General features: G+C 39.8%; 1 protein-coding gene across 2 annotated transcripts in view; it reads right to left on the reverse strand.

Annotated features, from left to right (window-relative positions):
- Nucleotides 1-259: 259 nt before the first annotated feature.
- itgb6 (integrin, beta 6) overlaps nt 260-23488 on the reverse strand; it is a 67097-nt gene continuing 43868 nt past the window's right edge. For both annotated transcript variants that reach the window (XM_063052316.1, XM_063052315.1), the window contains exons 11-15: nt 21073-21295; nt 16004-16101; nt 10547-10666; nt 6935-7101; nt 260-6589 (exon numbers count right to left, since the gene is read on the reverse strand). In XM_063052316.1, coding sequence (XP_062908386.1) covers nt 6491-6589; nt 6935-7101; nt 10547-10666; nt 16004-16101; nt 21073-21295 — 707 coding nt within the window. In that variant the 3' untranslated portion in view covers nt 260-6490. The remainder of the gene's footprint in view (nt 6590-6934; nt 7102-10546; nt 10667-16003; nt 16102-21072; nt 21296-23488) is intronic.

The following is a 23488-nucleotide window of genomic DNA, read 5'->3' on the forward strand; positions in this document are numbered from 1 at the left end:
CCCTATTACGTGACTTTGAACATTGATTTCTCAAACTTCTTTTAATGCCCTACTTCACCATTTCCCATCCGCTCCTTATCTCCTTGCCCGCCCATCGCCTCCCTCTGGTGCTTCTCCCCCTTTTTCTTTCTTCCATGGCTTTCTAGCTCTTTCACCGATCAACTTCCCAGCTTTTTACTTCATCCCTCCCCCTCCAAGTTTCACCTATCGCCTGGTGTTTCTCTCTCCCCTCCCCCCACCTGTTAAATCTACTCCTCAGCATTTTTCCTCCAATCCTGTTAAAGAGTTTTGGCTCGAAAAGTCAACTGTACCTTTTTCCATAGATGCTGCCTGGCCTACTGCGTTTCTGCAGCATTTTGTGTGTGTTGCCCTGTTAAGTGATTGGTCTACGTAGACCATGACATCAAACGGACGAATAGCTGCATTATTCGGTAAACTAACACTAACAAGAGGGCTATATGCATTATAGGTGAAACACACAGAAGTTCTTCAAGTATAGTGTCATAGGGTCAGAGAGAAGTACAGCACAGAAACAGGCATTTCAGCCCATCTAGTCCACGCTGAAACCATTTAAGCTGCCTTCTCCCATCAACCAAGTATATATCCAAACTTCACTTAAACGTGAAATCCAGTTTGCATGCACCACTTGTGCAGACAGCTCATTCCACACTCTCATGACCCTCTGAATGAAGAAGTTTCCCCTCATGTTCCTATTAAACTTTTCACCCTTCACCCTTAACCCTTGACCTCTGGTTGTTTTTGCACCCAACCTCAGTGGGAAAAGCCTGCTTGCATTTACCCTCTCTATATCCCTCATAATTTTGTAAATCTTTATCAAATCTCCATCTGGACTGTGATATTTTGAGCAGAATATTCAAGAGCTCTCATGGTAAATATTCAGACAATATAATGGAAGTTGAATGGGGAAATTTAAAAAAAAATCTACATTCAAATGTGGCCGGAGTCTTTCCAAAGCTAGAGTTGGTATGCTGTAAAAGGAAGTAGCGTTGAAATCACTGTTAGGTGTATTGCCGAGAAAACATGGATGTACTTCTTTGTAGAAGGTTCAAGTCTCAAGACTAAAGTTTATTTAATATGTGTACACAAGAACATACCTACAGGGGAATATGTTGTTTGCCTTAACAACCAGCACCCACAGCACAGACACAAAACACAATACAACAAGCAACAAAAGAAACCCCATTTCTCCCTCCCACCCACATACACAGTCCTTTAACCTCAGGACAAGCCCCCAGTGGACTCTGACCCGCAGACACTGGGTTCTGACTTCGCCAGCTCAGCTCCAGCCAATGGGCCTCGACTTCTGGATTTCCGATTTGACCCCTGGGCCTTGATACTTGGCATCGATCACAGAACACGCCAATCACTGAACACTAAGCTTCGAACTCTGGACTCGCCGATGATGGTCCTCCAACATGAGGCTACAAACTCCAGTCTCGCCGCTTTGCAAACCTGGCGGATCATTGGAACACATTCCTCCTCCCAAGTAGAATTCTGACTCCAGACAACTTACTGAATTGGTAGCCCCTCGTTCACTTTCTATCGACCAGACATCCAACCATCGATGTCTACGTCTATGTCACTGGCCTTGGAAAGTGGAGACTCCGGAATGGTCTCTAATTCACTCACATCCATGTCCCTAAACACTAACCTGACCCCCAACACTGCTCTCGGTCCCCAAGGCCATCCTTATGAACCTAGAAAGCAATGAAAAAAAAACAACCAAATATGAGCTGCGACTGAGGTCACAGCTTGGTGCCATCTTGCAAATAAAAAAGGGCTCTGAATGGAACCAACAGCATCGTCACACAGATGATCACCTCAAGCGGTGTAGATGTAATCCAACATCATGAAATTGCCGATGGCTCACATCAGAGCTTCCATTTGTAGAAGAAACAGCTTCCAAAAGTCTTATTTCTGTCACTATCATGCCGCTAAACAGGAAACAACTGCCAGCAGCACATAAGGTAGGCTGCCAATCAGGAGAAAAACACAACAAAGACTCCATGCATTTTAATTAGCTGAAACAATGGAAGCAGTACAATATAGATAGTACTCGTTTGCTCATTATGTGCCATGTCATATGACGTAGGTGATCACAGTCTTTCCATGATCGTGATTATTCTTGGCAAATTTTTCTACAGAAGTGATTTGCCATTGCCTTCTTCTGGGCAGTGTCTTTACAAGACAGGGGACTCCAGCCATTATCAGTACACTTCAGAGATTGTCCGCCTGGCATCAGTGGTTGCATAACCAGGTCTTGTGATGTGCACCAGCTGCTCATACGACCATCCACCACCTGCTCCCGTGGCTTCACGTGATCCTGATCGGGGGCTAAGCAGGTGCTACACCTCGCCCACGCGTGACCCGTAGGCTAGAGGAGGGAAGGAGTGCCTTATACCTTCTTTGGTAGAGACACATCTCCACCCCACCATACAACTATATAATACTAAACCATCCAAAAAAAAAGATGTCTGCTTCTTAAGATGGAAAATTACTAAAGCAGGTGCTATCCACAAAAAAGCGGACGCATCCATCGTCTCTTCACTTTGTTGCTGTCTATGACCAGACAGAGTATCTGCTCACCAATGCCATGGATTTGGTTCATGACCTTATTGTCCAATAAGGATAGGAGAACTGATTCTGGAGAGAGCTTGGCATCAGGAAACCCAAGCGATACAGAAGACTTTAGGAAGCAGGGGCAAACAGATTGGCTCCCAGCTGATTAGGGCCATACCTTGTAGAAGAAAGGATGGCAGGGCTACATTCTTGATTCAGTCATTCTCAGTGGCTTCATCAATGAATTCCCCTCCAGAATGAAGTCAAAGAGTGTCTATAAAACTTGGGTTATCCTAAACTTTTTTTTTAAGAAGTGAAATTACTTTCATAATATATAAAAAGAAACTTGAAAGACAAATTACCCAAATTAGCTCCCACAAACAGACATATCACAATGACTTGATAATTAGCACAAATACTGGCCAGAACATTGGAACATTACATAAAACATATTCTTCCACATTAATTTGACAGTTATTGTATTATTTACCAGTACTAGAAGAGCTAAAACTGAAGAAAGGATCAAATCTAAGGGACCACACAAGGGCGAGTAGCTTGCATTTTAGATGTTGTGTAATAAATTAGCTGTAGGTTGCATTACATGTACTTTATGTAGTGGTTACTTGAAAAGCAAACCAAAACTGCTGAGAGACTGAGTATGGGAATTGCGCTTCTGAGTTTGAAGTCCAAAAATATACATTCATTCCTTTATTTTGAAACCAGCAAAGATGAATGATCTTATAGTGATTAAAAAAAACTAACGAAACTAAAATAGCAATGTAATGAAATGAGTAATTAGCATTCAAATTAGCATAATTAAGCGTAACTACGCAGTCAACAAGAAAATATCACCCCCGGCTCACTCCCTCTCAACTAAACTAAACTAAGACAAAGTGTGAATACGTAACTATACTCATTAGCTTCCACCACATACCCAACCCGTGTGACAAATTACCATGAGCCATAACAAGCACGCAAGACAAAATAGAAAATAGATACATGGCTCCTGCAGTTTATATGAAGCATTTTTAGTCGGATTAATATTGGAGGACAAATATCTGGACCCGCCTCTTGGTTTTTTTGCACTACCTTACTTTCCCTTTTCTATTTATGATTTATAATTTAAGTTTTTAATATTTACTATTGACTTGTACTCCAGGGAGCACGAAGAGCAGTATCAAATATCGCTGTGATGATTGTACACTCTAGTATCAATTGTTTGGCGACAATAAAGTATAAAAGTACAAAGTATAAGGAAATAACTGTTAAGCAATTGTACTGAGGAAACTATCAATTAATCAGAAATATCAGGAAACCAATATTTGATGTAACATATTATAATAAAGAGAAGGCACTAGAGGATTTAACTGAACTTAAAGCCTGTCCATGCAAATGGAGATGCCCATTTAAGTGGGTAACATTTGCCTCTCTTTGGTCCATATCCACCTGAGCTGTTCCTACCTGTACGTGTCCAAGTGTCTTTTAGATTTTGTAAGGTATTCCTTCCCTCTGATAGACTGTAAATCACATTTGGGCAAGGTGTAGTCCCTTTGCCCCTCCAATCAGGGCCATGTGAAGCCATGGGAGCAGGTGGTGAACGGTCGTATGAGCAGACGGTGCACATCACAAGTATTGATTATATGGCCACTGATGCTAGGCAATCTCTGAAGAGTATTGATAATGGCTGGAGTCACCTGTCTCGTAAACACACTGTCCAGAAGAAGGCAATGGCAAACCACTTCTTTAGAGAAACTTGCCAAGAGCAGTCATGGTCACGGGACCATGATATCGCCCAGGTTAAACGGCACGACACATAATGATGGTGATGATTGTATCTGCCTCAATCACTTCGTTGCATTAAGTGAATGTAAGTGCTGAGACAATAAATGGACAATCTGTTGCACATGTTCCTGTTTATATCAACAGGACTGAGGTCGAGAGGATTGAGAGCCTTGACTCCCTAGGAGTGGACATCACCAACAGCCTGCCCTGGTTCAACCCTGTAGATACCGCTATCAAGAAAACTCACCAGTGGTTCTAGAAATTTGGTGTCACCATCAGCCCTTGACAATTTTTTAAAATTCATCATAGAAAGCATCTTATCTAGATTGATCCTGGCTTGGTAGTAGCAATTGTTCTGCCCATGACTGCAAGAAACTCTTGTGACTTAAGGACACAGCCCAGTGCATCACACAAACCAGATCCCCTCCATGGAACCTGTCTATAATTCTTGCTGCCTCAGTAAAGCAGCTAGCATAATTGACGACATCACACATACAACATAGAAATCTACAGCACATTACAGGCCTTTCGGCCCACAATGTTGTGCCGACCATGTAACCTACTCTAGAGACTGCCTAGAATTTCCCTAGTGCATAGCCCTCTATTTTTCTGAGCTCCATGTACCTATCTAAGAGGCTCTTAAAAGACCCTATTGTAACTGCCACCGGCAGTGCATTCCACACACCCACCACTCTGTGTGAAAAACCTAACTCCTGACATCCCCTCGGTACCTATTTCTAAGCACCTTAAAACTACGCCCCCTCATGTTAGCCATTTCAACCCTGGGAAAAAGCCTCTGGCTAGCCACATGATCAATGCTCCTCATCATCTTATACACCTCTATCAGGTCACCTCTCATCCTCTGTTGCTCCAAGGAGAAAAGGCCAAGTACACTCAACCTATTCTCATAAGTTACGCCCTCCAATCCAGGCAACATCCTTGTGAATCTCCTCTGCACTCTCTCTATATTATCCACATCTCAGACATTTTTTCTTCTTCCCTCTCTCATTGGGCAAACTGTACAAAAGCCTGAAAGCTCGTACCACCAGGCTTAAGGACAGCTTCTGAACCACTGTTAGAAGATTATTGAATGGTTCCCTAATGATGGACTCCTGACTTCACAATCTACCTTGCACCTGGATGAAAGCAGCATCCATCATCACAGATCCCCACCACCCAGGTCATGCTCTCTTCTCACTGTTGCCATCAAGACAGGGGTACAGGAGCCTCAGGACTCACATCACCAGGTTCAGGAACAGTTATTACCCCTCTACCATCAGGCTCTTGAGCCAAAGGGGATAACTTCACTTACCCCATCATTGAAATGTTCTCACAACCAATGGACATTTTCAAGGATCCTTCATCTCATATTCTGGATATGTATTGTTTACTTAATTATTATTATTTCTTTCTGTTTATATTTGCACAGTTGGATTTCCTGGCATAATTTACATATTACTATTTAATTATTTATGTTTTTATTACTATTTAATTATTTATGGTGCTACTGTAACGAAAACCAATTTCCCCCGGGATCAATAAAGTATGACTATGACTATGTCTTTTGCACACTGGTTGGATGCCCAAATTGGTGTGGTCCTTTATTAATTTTATTATGGTTATTATTCTGTTATGGATGTATTGATCATGCCTGGAAGAAATTGAATCTTAGGCTTGTACATGTACTTTGATCATAAATTTACTTGGAAATTTGCATCTGTCTACCTGCACTGTACTTTCTCCACAGTTGTCACACTTTATTCTGCATTCTGTCATTGTTTTACCTTGTAATACCTCAGTACACTGTGAAACGACTTGATCGGTATGAACAGTGTGCAAGACAAGCTTTTCACTGCACCTCAGTACATACGACAATAATAAATCAGTTCCAATATTATCACACAAGATGAATATATTTCCCCAAGATTTCACATCCTGATCATCACAAGCACTCCAAAATATACATAAAATATTCAAAATATACATATGCTCTTGTGATCCCTACACATGGTAGGCAGGCAACTAAAACAGGTTTAACAGGTAAATATAGCTGTACTGGAGATCACAAGAAATAAAAAGATACATTTGTCCTTGTTGTAGAACTTACTATATTCCAATAAATTAATGATTAATTCCTAAATGTAGTAAATTCCATTTTTTCATAATCATGTTTGTAGGTCACATTTTTAAATGTGGAAATTGAACCCTTGTAAAGTGGGTTTGTGCCCTGAAAATACAAAATATATAAATTCAGTAAGAAGTGTTAGAAACATTTATAAGGTGTTGCATACTAAGCCAGCGAAGCAATTCTGAACTACCTCTATTGCTGTGGTTTATGTAAGCTATAGTTCATTACTATTTCAAGTTATATTACAATCATATCAGTAATATTAATAACAGAAATCAGTTTTGAAATTTATACATACTCTTATCAAATTGGCTCTTAGTAGTAAATGCTACATTATCTACAATAGCTTTATGTATTTGGCAGAACTATGCATGGCTTTAACTTATAGATTTTCAAGTGTTTTATGTTTCAGAATTACATTACATATATACAATATATACATACCGTTTGCCATTTAGCCTTTGCTCGTTCCGCTTCAAATTTGGCTACCTCTTTGCGGTCATGAATGGATATAAACATTTTCCAGATAAAGAGAATAACCAATCCAACAACAAGGATAGCCAAAGAAATTCCCAAAACTATCACAGAAACATTTGGTGGCAAGGGACATTCTGCGAAAGGAACAAAATGTTTCAACATGTTGTTGATAATGATAATGATATTGTGCTGTTTCAATTTCCACTGGGTTCTGTTCTCTCTAGCCAACCAAAAACTGATCTAAGTATAGGATTTCAAACATGAGAAAATCTTCAGATGCTGGAAATCTAAGGCAACACACATAAAAATGTTGGAGGATCTCAGTGGGCCGGGCAGCACCTATGGAAAAGAGTAAACAGTCGATGTTTTGGGCCAAGATTCTTCTTCAAAGCTCATGAGTTTAATTTAATTTAATTTACTGTTTACTCTGTTTATTCACTTCCATAGATGCTGCCTGGTGCTGAGTTCCTCCAGCATTTTGTATGCGTTGCTTAAGCGTTTTGTTCTCTTTTAAACATGCCACATTTTTCTTCACAGTCTAGGCATTAAATGCAAGTCAATGGCAGGGAATATTGAAGTTTTGCATCAATCTTCACTGTGAAAGACTGATGCAAAATTCTTAATCCGTTCATCCACTATTTTTTTGTTCCCCATTACTACCTCTCTATTATCATTTTCCAGTGGTCCAATGTCCAGGCTCGGCTCTTTTACTATTTATATATCCTTTGGATCCTCTTTTATATTATTGGGTAGCTTAACTTTACATTTTATCTTTTCTCTCGTTATTGAAAGAATATCTTACAATGTCATACCTGACAATTTTTAACTTTGCTACAAGATCATCTGCCTTATTCTGTATGCTGTATGTATTCAAATATAACACCTTCAGTCCTGTTTTCACCACCTTTCCTTTCAATTTTGTCTCCATATTGTATGCCATTAAATTCATATCCCTTTCTAAACTTTTTGTCTTGTTCTCTATTCTGGAGACATCCCTTGCACTCTCCTTCCTTTTTACTTTACCTATACTTTGTCGCTCTATTGGTCGCTCCCCCCACTATTTCACTTAAAGACCTATTCACAGCCCAAGTTTTCTGATTTGCCAGGACCCTGGTCCCAGTATGCTTCAGGTGGAGCCTGTCCCATCAGAACAACTCCTTCTTTCCCCAATACTGGTGCCAATGTTCCACAAATTCAAACCTACTTCTTCTACACCAGACTTTGAGCCACGCATTTAGCTCTCAATTTTATCAACCTTACATCAACTTGCACGTCATTCAAGTAACAATCCAGAGATTATTACCTTGTTGGTGTTTTGTTTTAGTTTAATCCCTCACTGCTCAAATTCCTTCAACGTAACCTATTTCCTTGTTTTTCCTGCATAACTGGTACTGATATAGACCACAGCAACTGGATTTTTCACCTCCCACTCCAAATTCCTCTGCAGGTCAGATGATATGCCCCAAACCCACGCATTGGGCAGACAACAAAGCCTTCAGTTTCAATTCTCGAAACAGAGGACTATGTTTTTTTCCCATGACAATGTTATCCCCAATTACAACTACATTTCTCTTCACTCCTTGCTCTTGAATGGCTTCCTGAACCATGGTGCCACACACATCGTTCCTCTAGCCCCCATACTGATCCTCAAAGAGAGCAACAATCTCAGACCCATTGGGCAAGCTCAAGGGCTGAGGCCTGTTCAGCACTGCCTCTAAGACTCCCCTACCTGCCTCATTCACAGCCACATTCTCTTGTCCCTGGCCATAGACCAAATTTGAAGCTAATCCAATAGGTTCTTCAAGCACAGTGTGCAGGATCTCTTCCCCCTCCCTAATGCATCACCAAGTTTGAAGCTCAGATTCCTGGTGATCAACTTTGAGCCACAATTCCTCGAGCAATCTACAGATCTGAGCACCGGGAGCCACAATGGGGTGTCACCAGCTTCCGTGTCATGCAGCTACAACACATCACCTGATCCTGCATCCCAATTTTATTTAGTTGGTTGTAATTTGGTATCTTTTTAGTTAACCACAATAACAGAAGCTTACCTGTCTTTACCTGCTACTCACCTGAGCCTCCTGCCAAATCCTCGGACCTCAGAATCCTACACCAGCCCACTCACACAATGGCTGCTCCAAAATTTTCTCTGGGACCTTGGCCTCCTCCCCCTTCTCGCTAAAGCCTCAGTTCCCCACTCTAAATCTGTCGACTCATACCATGGCCACTCCCACAATGACCGGTCTGCTTAAACCTCACTTCCCTTTATTGGCCCAAGTGAAACTCACATACAAGAAGGATCGCTCTTTTCAATGGATCCCGCTCTCACACGGACCTTGCTCTCGCTACTTCGAAGTGAAACCCAACACAATGAGACTTGCACTTTTCAATGGTTTCAGCTCTCTCAACGGATCTCACTCTTGCCACTTCAAAGTGAAACTCACACACTTTCGGCACTTGCTTTTTACAGTTCAGGTATTCAACATCTGCAGCTTTTGCTTTTTAAAGTTATTCGAAGTAGTTTGTCTGCGACATACCTATTCCTTTCTGAGATCAAATGCTCTCTGACGATTAATGTCTGATTAGTTATTTAATCTGCTGCAGAGTCACAGAAAACTACAGCACAGAAACAGGCCCTTCTGCCCATCCAGTCCATTCTGAACCATTTAAATTGCCTAATGCCATTGACCTGCACCTGGACCTCAGCCCTCCATACCCTTCCCATCGCATATCTATCGAAACTTCTCTTAAACATTGAAATCGAGCTCACATGCACTACTTGCGCTGGCAGCTCATTCCACACTCTCACGTTCCCTTAAAAAAATTCACCTTTTACCCTTAATCCATGACTTCTAATTGTAGTCTCAACCAACCTCAGGGTAAGTGCAAGCAGGCTTTTTCCTGTTTCTATACTCCTCAATGTTGTACACCACTATCAAATCACCTTTCAATCTTCTACACTCTCGGGAATAAAGTTCGAACCTATTCGATCTTTCATTATAACTCAGGTCCTCCAGTCCCAGCAACATCTTGTAAATTTTCTTTGCACTCTTCCAATCTTATTTAGATCTTTCCTGTAGATAGATGACTAAAACTGCACACAATACTCCAAATTAGGCCTCAACAATGCCTTCAACATGACATCCCAATTTGTAATATTGTGATGCTCTAGTGGTTCTGCCTGGTTCTGATAAAAAGTCACTGGGCTACAACATTATCCAGTGATTCACTCTTCACAAAGCTACCTGACTTACTGGATATTTCCAGGATTTTTTTTAATGTATCTTCACAATGTATTGGTTGCTATGATGCTTGTGCATTCATCTCTTAATTATTCCTGTCTCATCAACAGAACATTTCACTTAATTGAATGTGACTTGGAAATTTTCTCTAGAAATGGTGTTGAAAACTGAAGTGTGACAAGTAACATTTGGACTGTACTTAATGTAATTTAACAGATTCATACTCATTGTTGAAAATTGGTTATTTTTGCCTCACATTTATCTACCATCTTGTGGCATGACAGAAATGTACCAGGCTTTTATGCACGGATATGAAACTATCTACTGTTAATCTTACCGTATTGTTCAAGGTCAAAAAGAAGTGATTCTCCATTTTCATATTTAAGTAAATGAAATGACATTTTACAGTCATTGCTGCTTTTCAAAGTACAGTAGGTAGCTTGGTTTTCTTCAAAGTCTATAAAAATAGTTTGAAAGTATACAGTCAGATTCAAATATAATTTCAAAAGTTAGTGAACTCATACTGAAACTATTTGAAAGCTCTCCTAAACGGCTAAATTTTTCTATGCATGACTAATTAAATAATCTATTGGTATAACATTTTGGAATCCCATTTTCCACTCAAATGGATTATTACAAACAATTCTCAGCTCTTGTTCACTTTAGTAACACCATGTGTGGTCCAGCAGCAGTAGCCAACAAAGGCATGAGTGAATCTTTCTTCAGCACAGCTTTAATAAAATTGGGAGTGCAGAGTCCTTAAGCATTAATCACAAACTTTCTGCTGCATTTGATGGCCAATATTTCACATGTTGCAAAACTGTCAGTTCTAACAATAAATATGTCTCAATTATGTTACACTTAATAGCCAATCATATAATCAAAATGATATTGAAATTCTACAGATGGACTGAGTATTTTAAGTAGATATAATAATAATAATATGTTATTGATCCTGAGTGGGAAATAAAGTACAGTATAATAATAAACTGAATATTTTACCAAAGTGCAATGATACCATCTGAAATAATAAAACAGACTATTGTACAATGATGTGTGTTCTCCTGTCACATAGAAATGAACTGTTGTGTATGCTTATTGCATAATAAGTATAGCATTTTAAAACTTTCAAAATAATTACCAGACCAGCAATAATATTTAAACAGATAAAACTATTATTTTGCTTAAAAGCATTAAAGAGCCAATAAAGCGTATCTATACTGATTTATGATTTTTTGGAAAATTAAGTATTCATTATTCAAATTAACTTAAGTTCCATACTTGAACAATTTCACAATTCCATTTGACACTACAGAGGCAATTTTGCTCGTTTTCGGAGATGAGTCTTAATGGACAGAGATTCACATCGCTAAGAGAGAAAAAAAAATCTGACAACTATCAGTTTAAAATGACTCCTCCCTGATTTGTAACTAATTCTAATTATTTGACCCCCCGATTCAAATTCTCCCTCTAGTGGAAATATCTCAAAGTCTACAGTCACCTTTAGGATCTTATATCTTCCAATATAATCACCCCTTATTCTTCTAAACCAGGGAATCCCAACCTTTTTTATGCCATGGATCCTTGCCATTAACCAAGGGGCTGTGGACCCCAGGTTTCGAACCTTCGCCCAAGCAATATCCCTCTAGCTTATCAAGATAGGACAACTCTCTCATCCCAGGACTTAACTCTGTGAATCTTTTGGACTGCTTCCCATTACCAGTGTATCCTTTGTTAAATGAGTAGATCAAAACTGTCAAAAGTACTCACCAGTAACGTGTATAATTGCAACAATACGTCTCTATAGCTACACTCTAACTGTCTGGCAAAAAGTACCACACATATCTATTACCAATAAATTTCACCACCCCAATAAAATGAGTCTAGAATTTGCATCAGTATAAACTGCCTGCCCTCACAGCCTGTGTGCAAGATGAGTTGGACTTAACTCATCTGTTTCCTAAAGGAATCAAAGAGGTCTAAAAGCTGGCTCCACCTCTTGCGGGTTGGAGGTTCAGCCAGATTCCAGTAAAAATACTGACAGCTGAGTAAGCCTGGGTTTACATCAGCAAATCATGAAACAATTCTTGTTGGCTGAGAGCAGCAGTTCTCAAGGGAACTGGCCACGGTCCCATTGTGTCCAGTAACAGGACCTTGTCGTATTAGAATTTACCTCAGATCCTGTGTCAGGCTGGTGAAAAGAAACTGAGATCCTTTGATGATAATTATGATGTAGTTCAGATGAGGTGCCAAAGGAGAAGGCATACCTTTTAATGTTGTAATTTGATATTTCTTTGCATGTCTTTTGAAATATTATTTTACGCCATGTTTTTAATTATCTGCTTTATTTTATTTTTTTTAATGTCTCCAAATATCAGAGAGATAGAACCTCTGTTCTACACAGCTTGAAGCCTAGTTGCTGCCTGGAAACTGCATCTGAATCTGTGGTGCAGAGGTTGAGGAGATAAAAACCTTTTAGAGAGTGTTTCTAAAAAGAAAATAGAAACAGTGAAAGAAGCATTTACACAACTGTGCAAAAGTCACATATATATATGTGTGTGTGTGTGTGTGTGTGTGCGCGTGCGTGCGTGCCCATATATATGTGACTTTTGCACAGTTGTGTAAATGCTTCTTTCACTGTTTCTATTCTATATATATAGCAAGAGTACCTAAGACTTTTGCACGGTACTGTAGTAATGTAGTAATAAGGATTTTACATATTGCAATGTCCTGCTGCCGCCATAAAAAAAATCCATGACATACTTGAGTGCGAAAAGCCCGATCTCTGTTGTGGACTGAGAGTGGGACGGAGGCAAGGAGAGGGGAATCATGATTGGGGAAAAGGGGAAGGGAGAAAAGAGAGAACAGGAAGCACCAGAGAGACATTCTGTAATGATCAATAAACCAATTGTTCGTAGTGTGGCCTCATGGACCTGAAGTACTCCAACAGTGCCACAATCATCTGAACAGCATACATCCCTACATTCAATTTACGATGGAGATAGAGAAGAATGATTGTCTCCCATTCCTGGACGTTCTAATACAACAGAAACCAGATGGTAGCCTCAGACATGGCGTCTATCAGAAGCCCACTCACACGGACTTATACCTCAACAATAACAGCCACCGTCACGCTTCCCAATGGACAGCGTTTCTTTCCACTTTGATTAACCGTGCATAAACTATTCTGGACCAAGAGAATCTCCACAAGGAGATAAAATGACTAGACGTGATGTTCCTACAGAATGGCTACAAGGTGAAAGAAATCAATTGTTCCCATAAAAGGACTGATGGGAAAACCAGGAAACCTAACAACGACGAGGAGCCCATCGCTACCGCCTGTCTTCCCTATATTTCTATGGTTTCTGTAAGGATTGCCAGGATCCTGAAAAAATACTGGATTAGTAGCATCCACCATCCCATACGGAAGCTGAAATTCCAGCTTGTGCGGGTCAAAGATAATCAGGGACTCGGGACAGTTGGTGTCTACAGGATTCTTTGTGAATGCAGAGCAGTGTATATCGGTCAGACAGGGCACATGGTGGAAACCCGCATCAAAAAGCACAGGAGGCATCTCTGTTTGGGTTTCCTGGAGAAATCAGCAGTAGTAGAATATTGCGTTAGAAATGGCCATGGGTTTGACTTCAATGGCACAAAACTACAATGGCTTTTGGGATTGCCTGAAGGAAGCCATTGAAATGAAACTAGAGAATAGGAATTTTAACGAAGTTGAAGAACTCGCTCTCAGAAAGAACTGGAATTCGAGAAGTGGGACAGCAGAAACCTGATTGGTTGAGGACTAACCAATCAGGAGGAACAGATGACGGTGGTCTATATACCACTGGATTGGATGTGCCTAGGCATCATCTCTGATGAAAACAGAGGAGTCTGTCATCGAAACATCGGTTAAAATGGATACCTATAACCAGCTGGAAGCCCGAGAGAGAGAGAGATTTTACATATAATAGCTAAGACTTTTGCACAGTACTGTACATAAAGTTAAATAATTTAAAAACTAAATGAATCAAACAACCAAGTGACCATAGTCAACAGGAATCAATGTAGAATCTACTCCTGTTGCAGTTTTGACTTGCAACACACTTTAATGGCAGGTAGTCATTCACACCTGTACCCTGATGTTTGAGTTGTCATCCCCTCAGAACACAATCAAGTCTCACGGGCATCTAAAGGTTGAGGAATATTATGTCATGTATTTCCAAGCATTGAATTGATAACTTCCTTTCCACACAAGTCCTGTGCAATTATGTTTTATTGATCACAAGTTATTGTCTGCATTATAACAATGACTACACTGTCAGAACTACATTTCGTCAATAAAGGGTTTTAGGGGGAGCAGAGTAACCCTAAAACCTTGAATAATTTATCCAGGGATACCCCTTCAGTACTCCTAACACAATAGCCAGAATATCAGATGTTTAGCAATTTTGGCCAAAGCTTACAATGTTATAGTATTTGGTAAAATGTTCATTTAAGTAATATTTCAGATTAGTTTCTTTATTTTATCTTCAATTAATGCAGACATTAGAATTTTGCATCCATTTTCAACATTACAAGGAATAGCAAATGTGTGTCTTTCCATTATATATTAGCAAGCGTTTACACTCAGTTACCACTTCATTGGGTACCCCTGTACACCTGTTTATTAATGCAAATATCTGATCAGCCAATCTTGTGGCAGCATGTCAATGCATAGAAGAATTTAGATATGGTCAAGAGATTCAGTTGTTGTTCAAACCAAACATCAGAATGGGGAAGAAATTTGATCTTAAGTGATTTCGACTATGGAATAATTCTTGGTGCCAGGTGGGGTGGTTTGAGTATCTCAGGAACTGCTGATCTCCTGGGAATTCCATGCACAACAATCTCTAGAGAGTTTCCAGAGAACAGTGTAAAAGAAAATCCAGTGGGCGGCAGTTCTGTGGGGAAAATGCCTTGTTAATGAGAGGTCAGAGGGCAACACACAAAATGCTGGAGGAACTCAGCAGGCCAGGCAGCATCTTTGGATTAAAGTACAGTCGACGATTCAGGCTGAAACGTTGACTTGTACATTTTTTTCCATAGATGTTGCCTGGCCTGCTGAGATCCTCCAGCATTTTGTGTGTGTTACTCGGAGTTCCAGCAATTGCAGATTTTTCTCTTGTTTGAGGTCAGAGGAGCTGAGAGGCCAGAACCAAAAGGATGGCAGGACTTGAATGGGCATAATCAAGTATTATGGGTGGGGCAGAACAAGTGCCACCCACAAAATCTCTCAGGAAACCCTAGCAGACCCCAGTGCTGATTTGCTAAAGTCGTCCATCTTCCTCAGTGCTGTATGCTTAAAAACAGCCACAAAACAAAGAAGGAAAACCATGGAACCTGTTCAAAGAAAAACATCAACCCCCCCCTCCAAGGAGCAAAAAAAAAAGAACCAATCGCTTAAATGGCAAAAAATAAATGAGCGAGGAACATGAAACCACAAATCATCGAACCAGTTCAGGCATATTCAGTTCAGCTCAGTTCGGTCTGCTCTGTGTCGTTCGTTAACTTCAGGCTGCAGAGCCAGTGCACCCTGGTCAAAATAGCAACAAGAAAGGAATGACCAGAAACCAGAGACACATCATAATGTGACCTACAGGCTCCAATCCACAAACCACACTGATTATTATTATGATTTTGACATTAATGCATGCCATGAAACTTACCTTAAATCAATAATAAGATATTTTACATATTTTCACTTTAGGGTTAGGAAGAGACCTCCTACTGCAAACAATTAAGAAATCAAATATACTACCTGCTGTTTGATTGACAGTAGAACCAACGAGCAGGCATTTCTCTTCGCATTCATCTGTTGATCCACCCGCCTTAGAAAGGTGACATTCAACACAACTTCTGAAAAAACAAAATCATCATCAAGATTAACAGCAGCTCTTTTTCATTAAAAATTGAAATATTTGTGTTCCTTAAGATTTAATGACCAACACACTTTGCTCAAATGTAAATATAATGCAAATCCTAACCTGGCAAAATACCTTTCCAAGATTCAAAATTCAAGTTGATTTGCCATGTATACAGCAAAACAGAGTTAAGTGCATTGTTTGTGTCAACAAACAACACACCCCAGGGTATGAGGGGGCAGCCTGCAGTTAGATTATGAAGACATGCAGTCCTCTTTTATTGTCATTTAGTAATGCATGCATTAAGAAATGATACAATAGTTCCTCCGGTGTGATATCACAAAACACAGGACAGACCAAGACTGAAAAAACTAACAAAACCACATAATTATAACATATAGTTACAACAGTGCAACAATACCATAACTTGATGAAGAAGTCCTTGAGCACAGTAAAAAGTTCAAAGTCTCTCAAATGTCCCACATCTCACGCAGACGGGAGAAGGAAGAAAAACCTTCCCTGCCATGCTGACCACAGTCCGACTCTTGAGTCATCTGAAAACTTTGAGCCTCCGATTCAGCTCTCCGACACCGAGTACTGAGCGCCATCTCTGTCCGAACGATTCGACCTCAATCTCGGTCGCCAACAGCAGGCAAAGCCGGGGATTTTGAGGCCTTCCCTCCGGAAGATTCCCGATTGTGCAGTAACAACAGCAGCGAACAAGCGTTTCAGAAATTTCTCCAGATGTTCCTCTGTGCTTTCACGTCCGTCTCCATCAAATCAGAATTGTCCACAGCCCCTATTTAACAGATACGATATCATTTTTCACCGGAGGGCTGCGCATGCATGCTGCGCTGCTCTCTCTCCTCCCACCAGAGTTGTCACATACATTCTGAAATTTGGGGAATTTTTGAGATATTCATATTTAATATAGTTGATATCCTAACAATCATTATTCAAAGGACAGTTTAGTGAAGCCAAATTACTCAAAAAAAGATAAATCACTCCTCCTGCTTTCTTTGCAAACATAGCTTTAGATATTCATGGCTTTTAAATGCATTTTAAGCAACATCAAGTAAGAATTACTTTTGAATTAGACACAGAAATTGCTTTGAAATTAGAAATTAGATCACTTATTACCTTTGAAACAAAACAGGTTTAAGGGCTCCCTGAAAACAAAGGACAACTGACAGTTCATTGCTTGGGTAAGGGCTGATTTTAGACTGCACAGTGAATCTGCTTCCTTACAAATATAGTGACCTGAGTTCATAAGACCTTAACATATATGAGCAGGATTCGGCCACTCGGCCCATTGAGTCTGCTCCACCATTTCTTGGTGGATGATTCATTATTACTCTCAACCTCACTATCCTGCCTTCTCCCCGTAACCTTTGAAGCCCTGATTAATTCAGAACCTATCAACCTCTGCTTTAAATATACTCAATGACTTGGCCTCCACAGCCACCAGTGGCAACGAGTTCCACAGATTCACTAAGCTTCTAGCTGAAGGAAATCCTCCTCATTTCTGTTCTAAATGGACATCGCTGTAATCTGAGGCTACGCCATCTGGTCTTAGACTCTCCCACTATAGGACACATCCATTCCATATCCACTCTATCTACGCCTTTCAATATTTGATAAGTTTCAATGAGATTCCACCTCCTAAACCCCAGCAAATACAGCCCTAGAGCCATCAAACGTTACATATATATTAACAACTTAATTCCTGGAATCATTCTCATGAACTTCTTCTGTACCCTCTACAATGCTGGAACATCATTTCTGAGATAAGGGGCCCAGAACCGCTCACAATACTCCAAGTGTTGTCTGACCAATGCCTTATAAAGCCTCAGTATTATAACCTTGCTGTTATATTCTAGTCCTCTCAAAAGGAATGGTAACATGCATTTGTCTTCCTCGCCACCAACTCTACCTGCAAATTAACTCACAGGTCCCTGTGCAACTCAGATTTTTGAATTTTCTCCCCATTTAAAAAACACCCTTTATTCCTTCTATCATAGAGCATAACCATACACTTCCCTACAGTATATTCCATCTGCCACTTCTTTGACCATTCTCCCAATCTGTCTAAGTCCTTCGGCAGATACCCTGATTCCTCAACACTACTTTCCACTCCACCCATCTTTGTATTGTCTGCAAAAGTCGCCACAAACCCATCAATTCCGTCATCCAAAATATTGATATACCAGGGGTGATTGATAAGTTCGTGGCCTAAAGTAGACGGAGTCAATTTTAGAAAACCTAGCACATTTATTTTTCAACATAGTCCCCTCTGACATTTACGCTCTTAGTCCAGCGGTTGTGGGGCATACGGGTCTTGGACCTCCAGAAAGTGTCCACAGCATCGGTGATTGATAAGTTCATGACCTAAGGTAGAAGAAGATGAATTATACAGCTCTCGTTGCATGCACATGTAGTTCAACTCTTTGAGTGATTATGCAGAAAGTTTGAAGTTAATAACTCATCTCCGTCTTCCTTAGCCCACAAACTTATCAATCACCCCTGATGATTAGATTAGATTATGAGGACGCGCAGTCCTCTTTTATTGTCATTTAGTAATGCATGCATTAAGAAATGATACAATATTTTTCCAGATGTAATCTAATGTAATGCAATGTAATCTAATCTAATCTGATGAGTTATTAACTTCAAACTTTCTGCATAATCACAAAGAGTTAAGCTGTACGTGCATGTAACGAGAGCTGTATAACTCATCTCGTTCTGCCTTAGACCACGAACTTATCAATCATCCCCATATAACGTGAAAAAAAGTGGTTCCAACACTAACTCCTGTGTCAACGGCAGCCAACCAGGAAAGACGCCTTTATTCTATCCTTTGCCTCCTTCTAGTCATCCAATCTTCCATCCATGCTAGTATCTTTCCTGTAATACCATGGGCCCCTATCTTGTTAAGCAGTCCATGTGTGACGTCTTGTCAAAGGCCTTCTGAAAATCCAAGTAACCAATATTCACTGACTCTCTTTTGTCTTGCCTGTTATTTCCTCAAAGAATTCCAATAGATCTGTCAGACAAGATATTCTCTTAAGGAAACCATGCTGACTTTGGCCCATTTTATCACTTACCACCAAGTATCCCGAAACCTCATTCTTAATAATGAACTCCAACATATTCCCAACTACTGAAGTCAGGCTAACGGGCCTATGATTTCCTTTCTTCTACCTTCCTCACTTCTTACAGTGGCGTGGCATTTGCAATTTTCCAGTCTTTCAGAACCATTCCAGAACCTAGTGATTCTTGAAAGATCATTAGCAATACCTCCACAATCTGTTCAGCTCCCCCTTTCAGAGCCCTGTGGTGTAGTCCATCTGAACCAGGTGATTTATAGTATCTACCTTTAGATTTTTCTGCTTCCGAAGCATCTTTTCTTTAAGTAATAGCAATGATACTCACTTCTACCCTCTGACACTCCCGAATTTCTGTCATACTGCTAGTGTTTTCTACAGTGAAGATGGATGCATAATACTTATTAAGATTATCCACCATTTTTTATCCCCCAGCATCATTTTCCAGCAGTCCAATATTCACATTTGCTTCTCTTTTATTCTTTGTATGTCTGAAAAAACTTTCAGTATCCTCTTTATATTATTGGCTAGCTTACCTTCATATTTAATCTTTTCTCTCCTTGTGGGTTTTTTGTTGTCTTCTGCTGGTTTTTAAAAGCTTCCCAATGCTCAAACTTCCCACAAATTTTTGCTATGTAATATGCCCTCTCCTTTCCTTATATGTTGTCTTTGACTCCTTGTCAGCCACGATTGCCTCATCCTCCCCTTAAAATCCTTCTTCATCTTTGGGATGTATCTTTCCTGTGTTTTCCAAATTGTTCCCAGAAACTCTACCCATTGCTGTTCTGCTGTCATCCCTGCTAGTGTCCTCTTCTAATCAACAATAGCCAGCTCCTCTCTCATGCCTCCTTATCTTCCATTACTTCACTGTAGTACTGATACATCTAACTTTCAATCTTACTCAATCCTGAATTGCTAGTGTGGAGGGGTGTGGTAGAACATGGGAATGTGGGGGATAATAAAACCAGAATTGGTATAGGATTAGTGATGTTCATTCTGGATTTGGTAGGCTGAAGGACTGGTTTCCAAATTGCATGAATCTATGATTTTAGCAGTCTTTTGAATAGCTATAATATTACCATGAATCACACAGCAGACGTGCAGCAATTCAAAAAGCTGCTAAAACAATTTAAAGGCAGTCCAATATTGATGATATAAGAGAAGCACATGCTGGAATCTGGCGCAAAAAAAACAGAATACCCTGCTCTTCTTTATGCCAGTTATCTTCCTTCTCCACTTTCAGTCCTGATGGCATAGGAAAGCGGTATCTGTCATCAGAGATCCCCAACACCCACAGGCCATGCTCTCTTCTCGCTGCTGCCATCAGGCAGAAGGTACAAGAGCCTCAGGACTTGCACCACCAGGTTCAAGAACAGTTACTACCTCTCAACCATCAGGCTCTTGAATTAACGGGAATAACCACACTCACTTTCCTATCCACTGAGATGTTTCCACAAACAATGATCTCAATTTAAGGATTCTTTATCTCATTATCTCATGCTCTCATTGTTTACTGCTACTTATTTATATTTGCATTTGCACAGTTTGTTGTCTTCTGAACTCCGGTTGATCTTTCATTGATCCAGTTATAGTTACTATTCTATAGATTTGCTGAGTATGCCCACAAGAAAATGAATCTCAGGGTTGTATATGGTGACTTATATGGACTTTGATAATAAAATTTACTTTGAACTTTGATGCAAGGTCTCAACGCAAGAGGTCAACAGATCCTTTTCGCCATTGATGCTGCTTAACTGCTGAATTCCTCCACCAGTTTGTTATTTTTTAATTCAAATGTGGTTCTCAGGAAAGCAAAGGGAATGAATTAAGAAATAACGATTTGCAAAAGCTGTGCAAATTACCGCTTAGAAGAGCAGGGGTCAGAACAAGTTGGGCACTTTTCACATCTATCTCCAGAGGCTCCGGAATGTGAGCAGACACATTTTCCACATATGCACTCGCCACGCCCACTACATAGGACTCCATTTTTGGAAATACACAAGTCTGTGCTTGTGGTGCAGTTACAATATTCACCCGTCCATCCTTGGTCACAATGGCATTCCCCACAGTCACATGATCCATGCCCTAGACAAAAAGGAATGACCATAAAAACTTCATTTAAATCCAATTTCCATCGCAAACCATGCATACTATAGGTCATACTATTAAAACTATTTGCATTCTAAGTTTCAGTTTGTTAGCTGAATATATACAGGCAGTTAATTCAGATGTTAATTGGCAAAATTGAATTGCTGTAACAGTTTTACATTGGCTGAGCCTTGAGTCCTTAAATTTCCTGTAAAACAATTATGTATAGGCATTAAAATAAATCTAAGGAAGGAAGCTGGTTGATTATAATCCATGCTAACAGCCCTCAAGGAGCTAATAAAGCTGAAGGGTTTTGGAAATTTGACTGAGGTATTTAAAATGAAGTAAGTTTAGGGGAAAAAAAAGCTTCCCTTAGCTGCAAGGTCAATAAGCAGAAAGCATAACTGCAAGATGATTGACAAATTGAGGTTAGAAATATCTTGTTTATTCAATGAGAACCTGGCACATAAGTGCAGATTTAATATAAAGTTAATAGTAGCCTCTGAAAGTAAATTCATAAATACTTTAAGGAAATTAACTTGCAGGGATTTTCAGAGAGAGCAAGAAAATGCTCCAAATGAAATTGTCTTTATAAGAACCAGCACAAACTCAATAGGTGGAATGGCCTCCCCCAGCTCTGTGTTATTCATTCAGTGACGCTGTTACAGTGTGTATCTTGGTAGTTTGCGTTAACACAGGTTGAACCTGATGATCATGTGAACCTGAGATTTTTTAATTCAATATTTGTCTTTGTTGAAATAGCTGGTGTGTGTGAAAATGTGTGGACGTGCGCACGCAAATTGTTCTTCTCTGATTTAAAACAAATCCATTAAAAGAGGCTTTATTAGTGAAAACAACAGACACTGAAGCTGAAAATGGGTTTGAATAGAGGAACAAGCATAAATCAAGTCTATATTAAAATAATCCTCAACTCTCTGCAACTGCATTTGACATTTTGTATCCTATGATCCAAACCAAATATGATAACTCTGAAGAAACAGACACTGAGTATTTTCTAAATTTTCAGTTCTTATTTCATACTTTCAGGATCTGCAGAAATTCACATATAAAATTTAATCTGGCAGTCTGAAATGAAAGGACAGGCAGATAGGCAGAGGGGGTGTTGGCTCTGTTGGTGAAAAATGAAATCAAATCATTAGAAAGAGGTGACATAGGATTGGAAACTGTGGAATCCTTGTGGGCAGATTTAGAAACTAGAAGGGTAAAAAGACCCTTAAGGGAGTTACATACAGGCCCCTGAAAAGTAGCCAGGTCGTGGGGTACAAATTACAATGGGAGATAATAAAATGCATGTAAAAAGGGCAATGTTACGATAGTAATGGGGGAATTTCAATATGCAGGTAGATTGGGAAAATTAAGTTGGTGCTGGATCCCAAGAGATGGATTTCGTAGAATGCCTACAAGATGGCTTTTTAAAGCAGCTTGTGGTTGAGCCCAATAGGCAAAAGGCAATTCTGGATTGGATGTTGTGTGATGAACCAGATTTGTTGAGGGAACTGAAGGTAAAGGAACCCTTAGGAGACAGTGATTATAGTATGATAGAATTCACCGTGCAATTTGAGAGGGAGAAGATAAAGTCAGATGTATCTGTATTACAGTGGAGTAAAGGGGATTACAGAGGCATGAGAGAGGAGCTGGCCAAAGTTGATTGGAAGGGGACATTCTCAGTGATGATGGCAAAACAGCAATGGCTGGAGTTTGTGGGAGAAATTTGTAAGGTGCAGGATAAGCACATTCCAAAGATGAGTAAGTATTCTAAAGGTGGGATGTGGCAAGGGAAATCATAGACAGCAAAAAAAGCAAAAGAGAGGGAATATAATATAGCAAAAGTTAGTGGGAAATCAGAGGATTGGGAAGCTTTTAAAAATCAATAGAAAGCAACTAAATAAAAAGCTATAAGGAGAGAAAAGATAAAATATCAAGGTAAGCTAGCCAATAATATAAAAGGGTATACCAAAAGTTGTTTCAAATATATCAAGAGTAAGAGGGCCAGAGTTGATATTGGACCGCTGGAAAATAATGCTAAAGAGATAGTAATGGGGAACGAAGAAATGGTGGACGAACTTAATAAGTATTTTTGGTCAGTCTTCACTGTGGAAGACATTAGCAGTATGCCAGAAACTCAGGAGTGTCAGAGGGCAAAAGTTGAGACGTTGCTATTACTAAGAT

This window comes from Mobula hypostoma, chromosome 6 (assembly GCF_963921235.1).
Source record: "Mobula hypostoma chromosome 6, sMobHyp1.1, whole genome shotgun sequence".
Lineage (NCBI taxonomy): Eukaryota > Metazoa > Chordata > Chondrichthyes > Myliobatiformes > Myliobatidae > Mobula > Mobula hypostoma.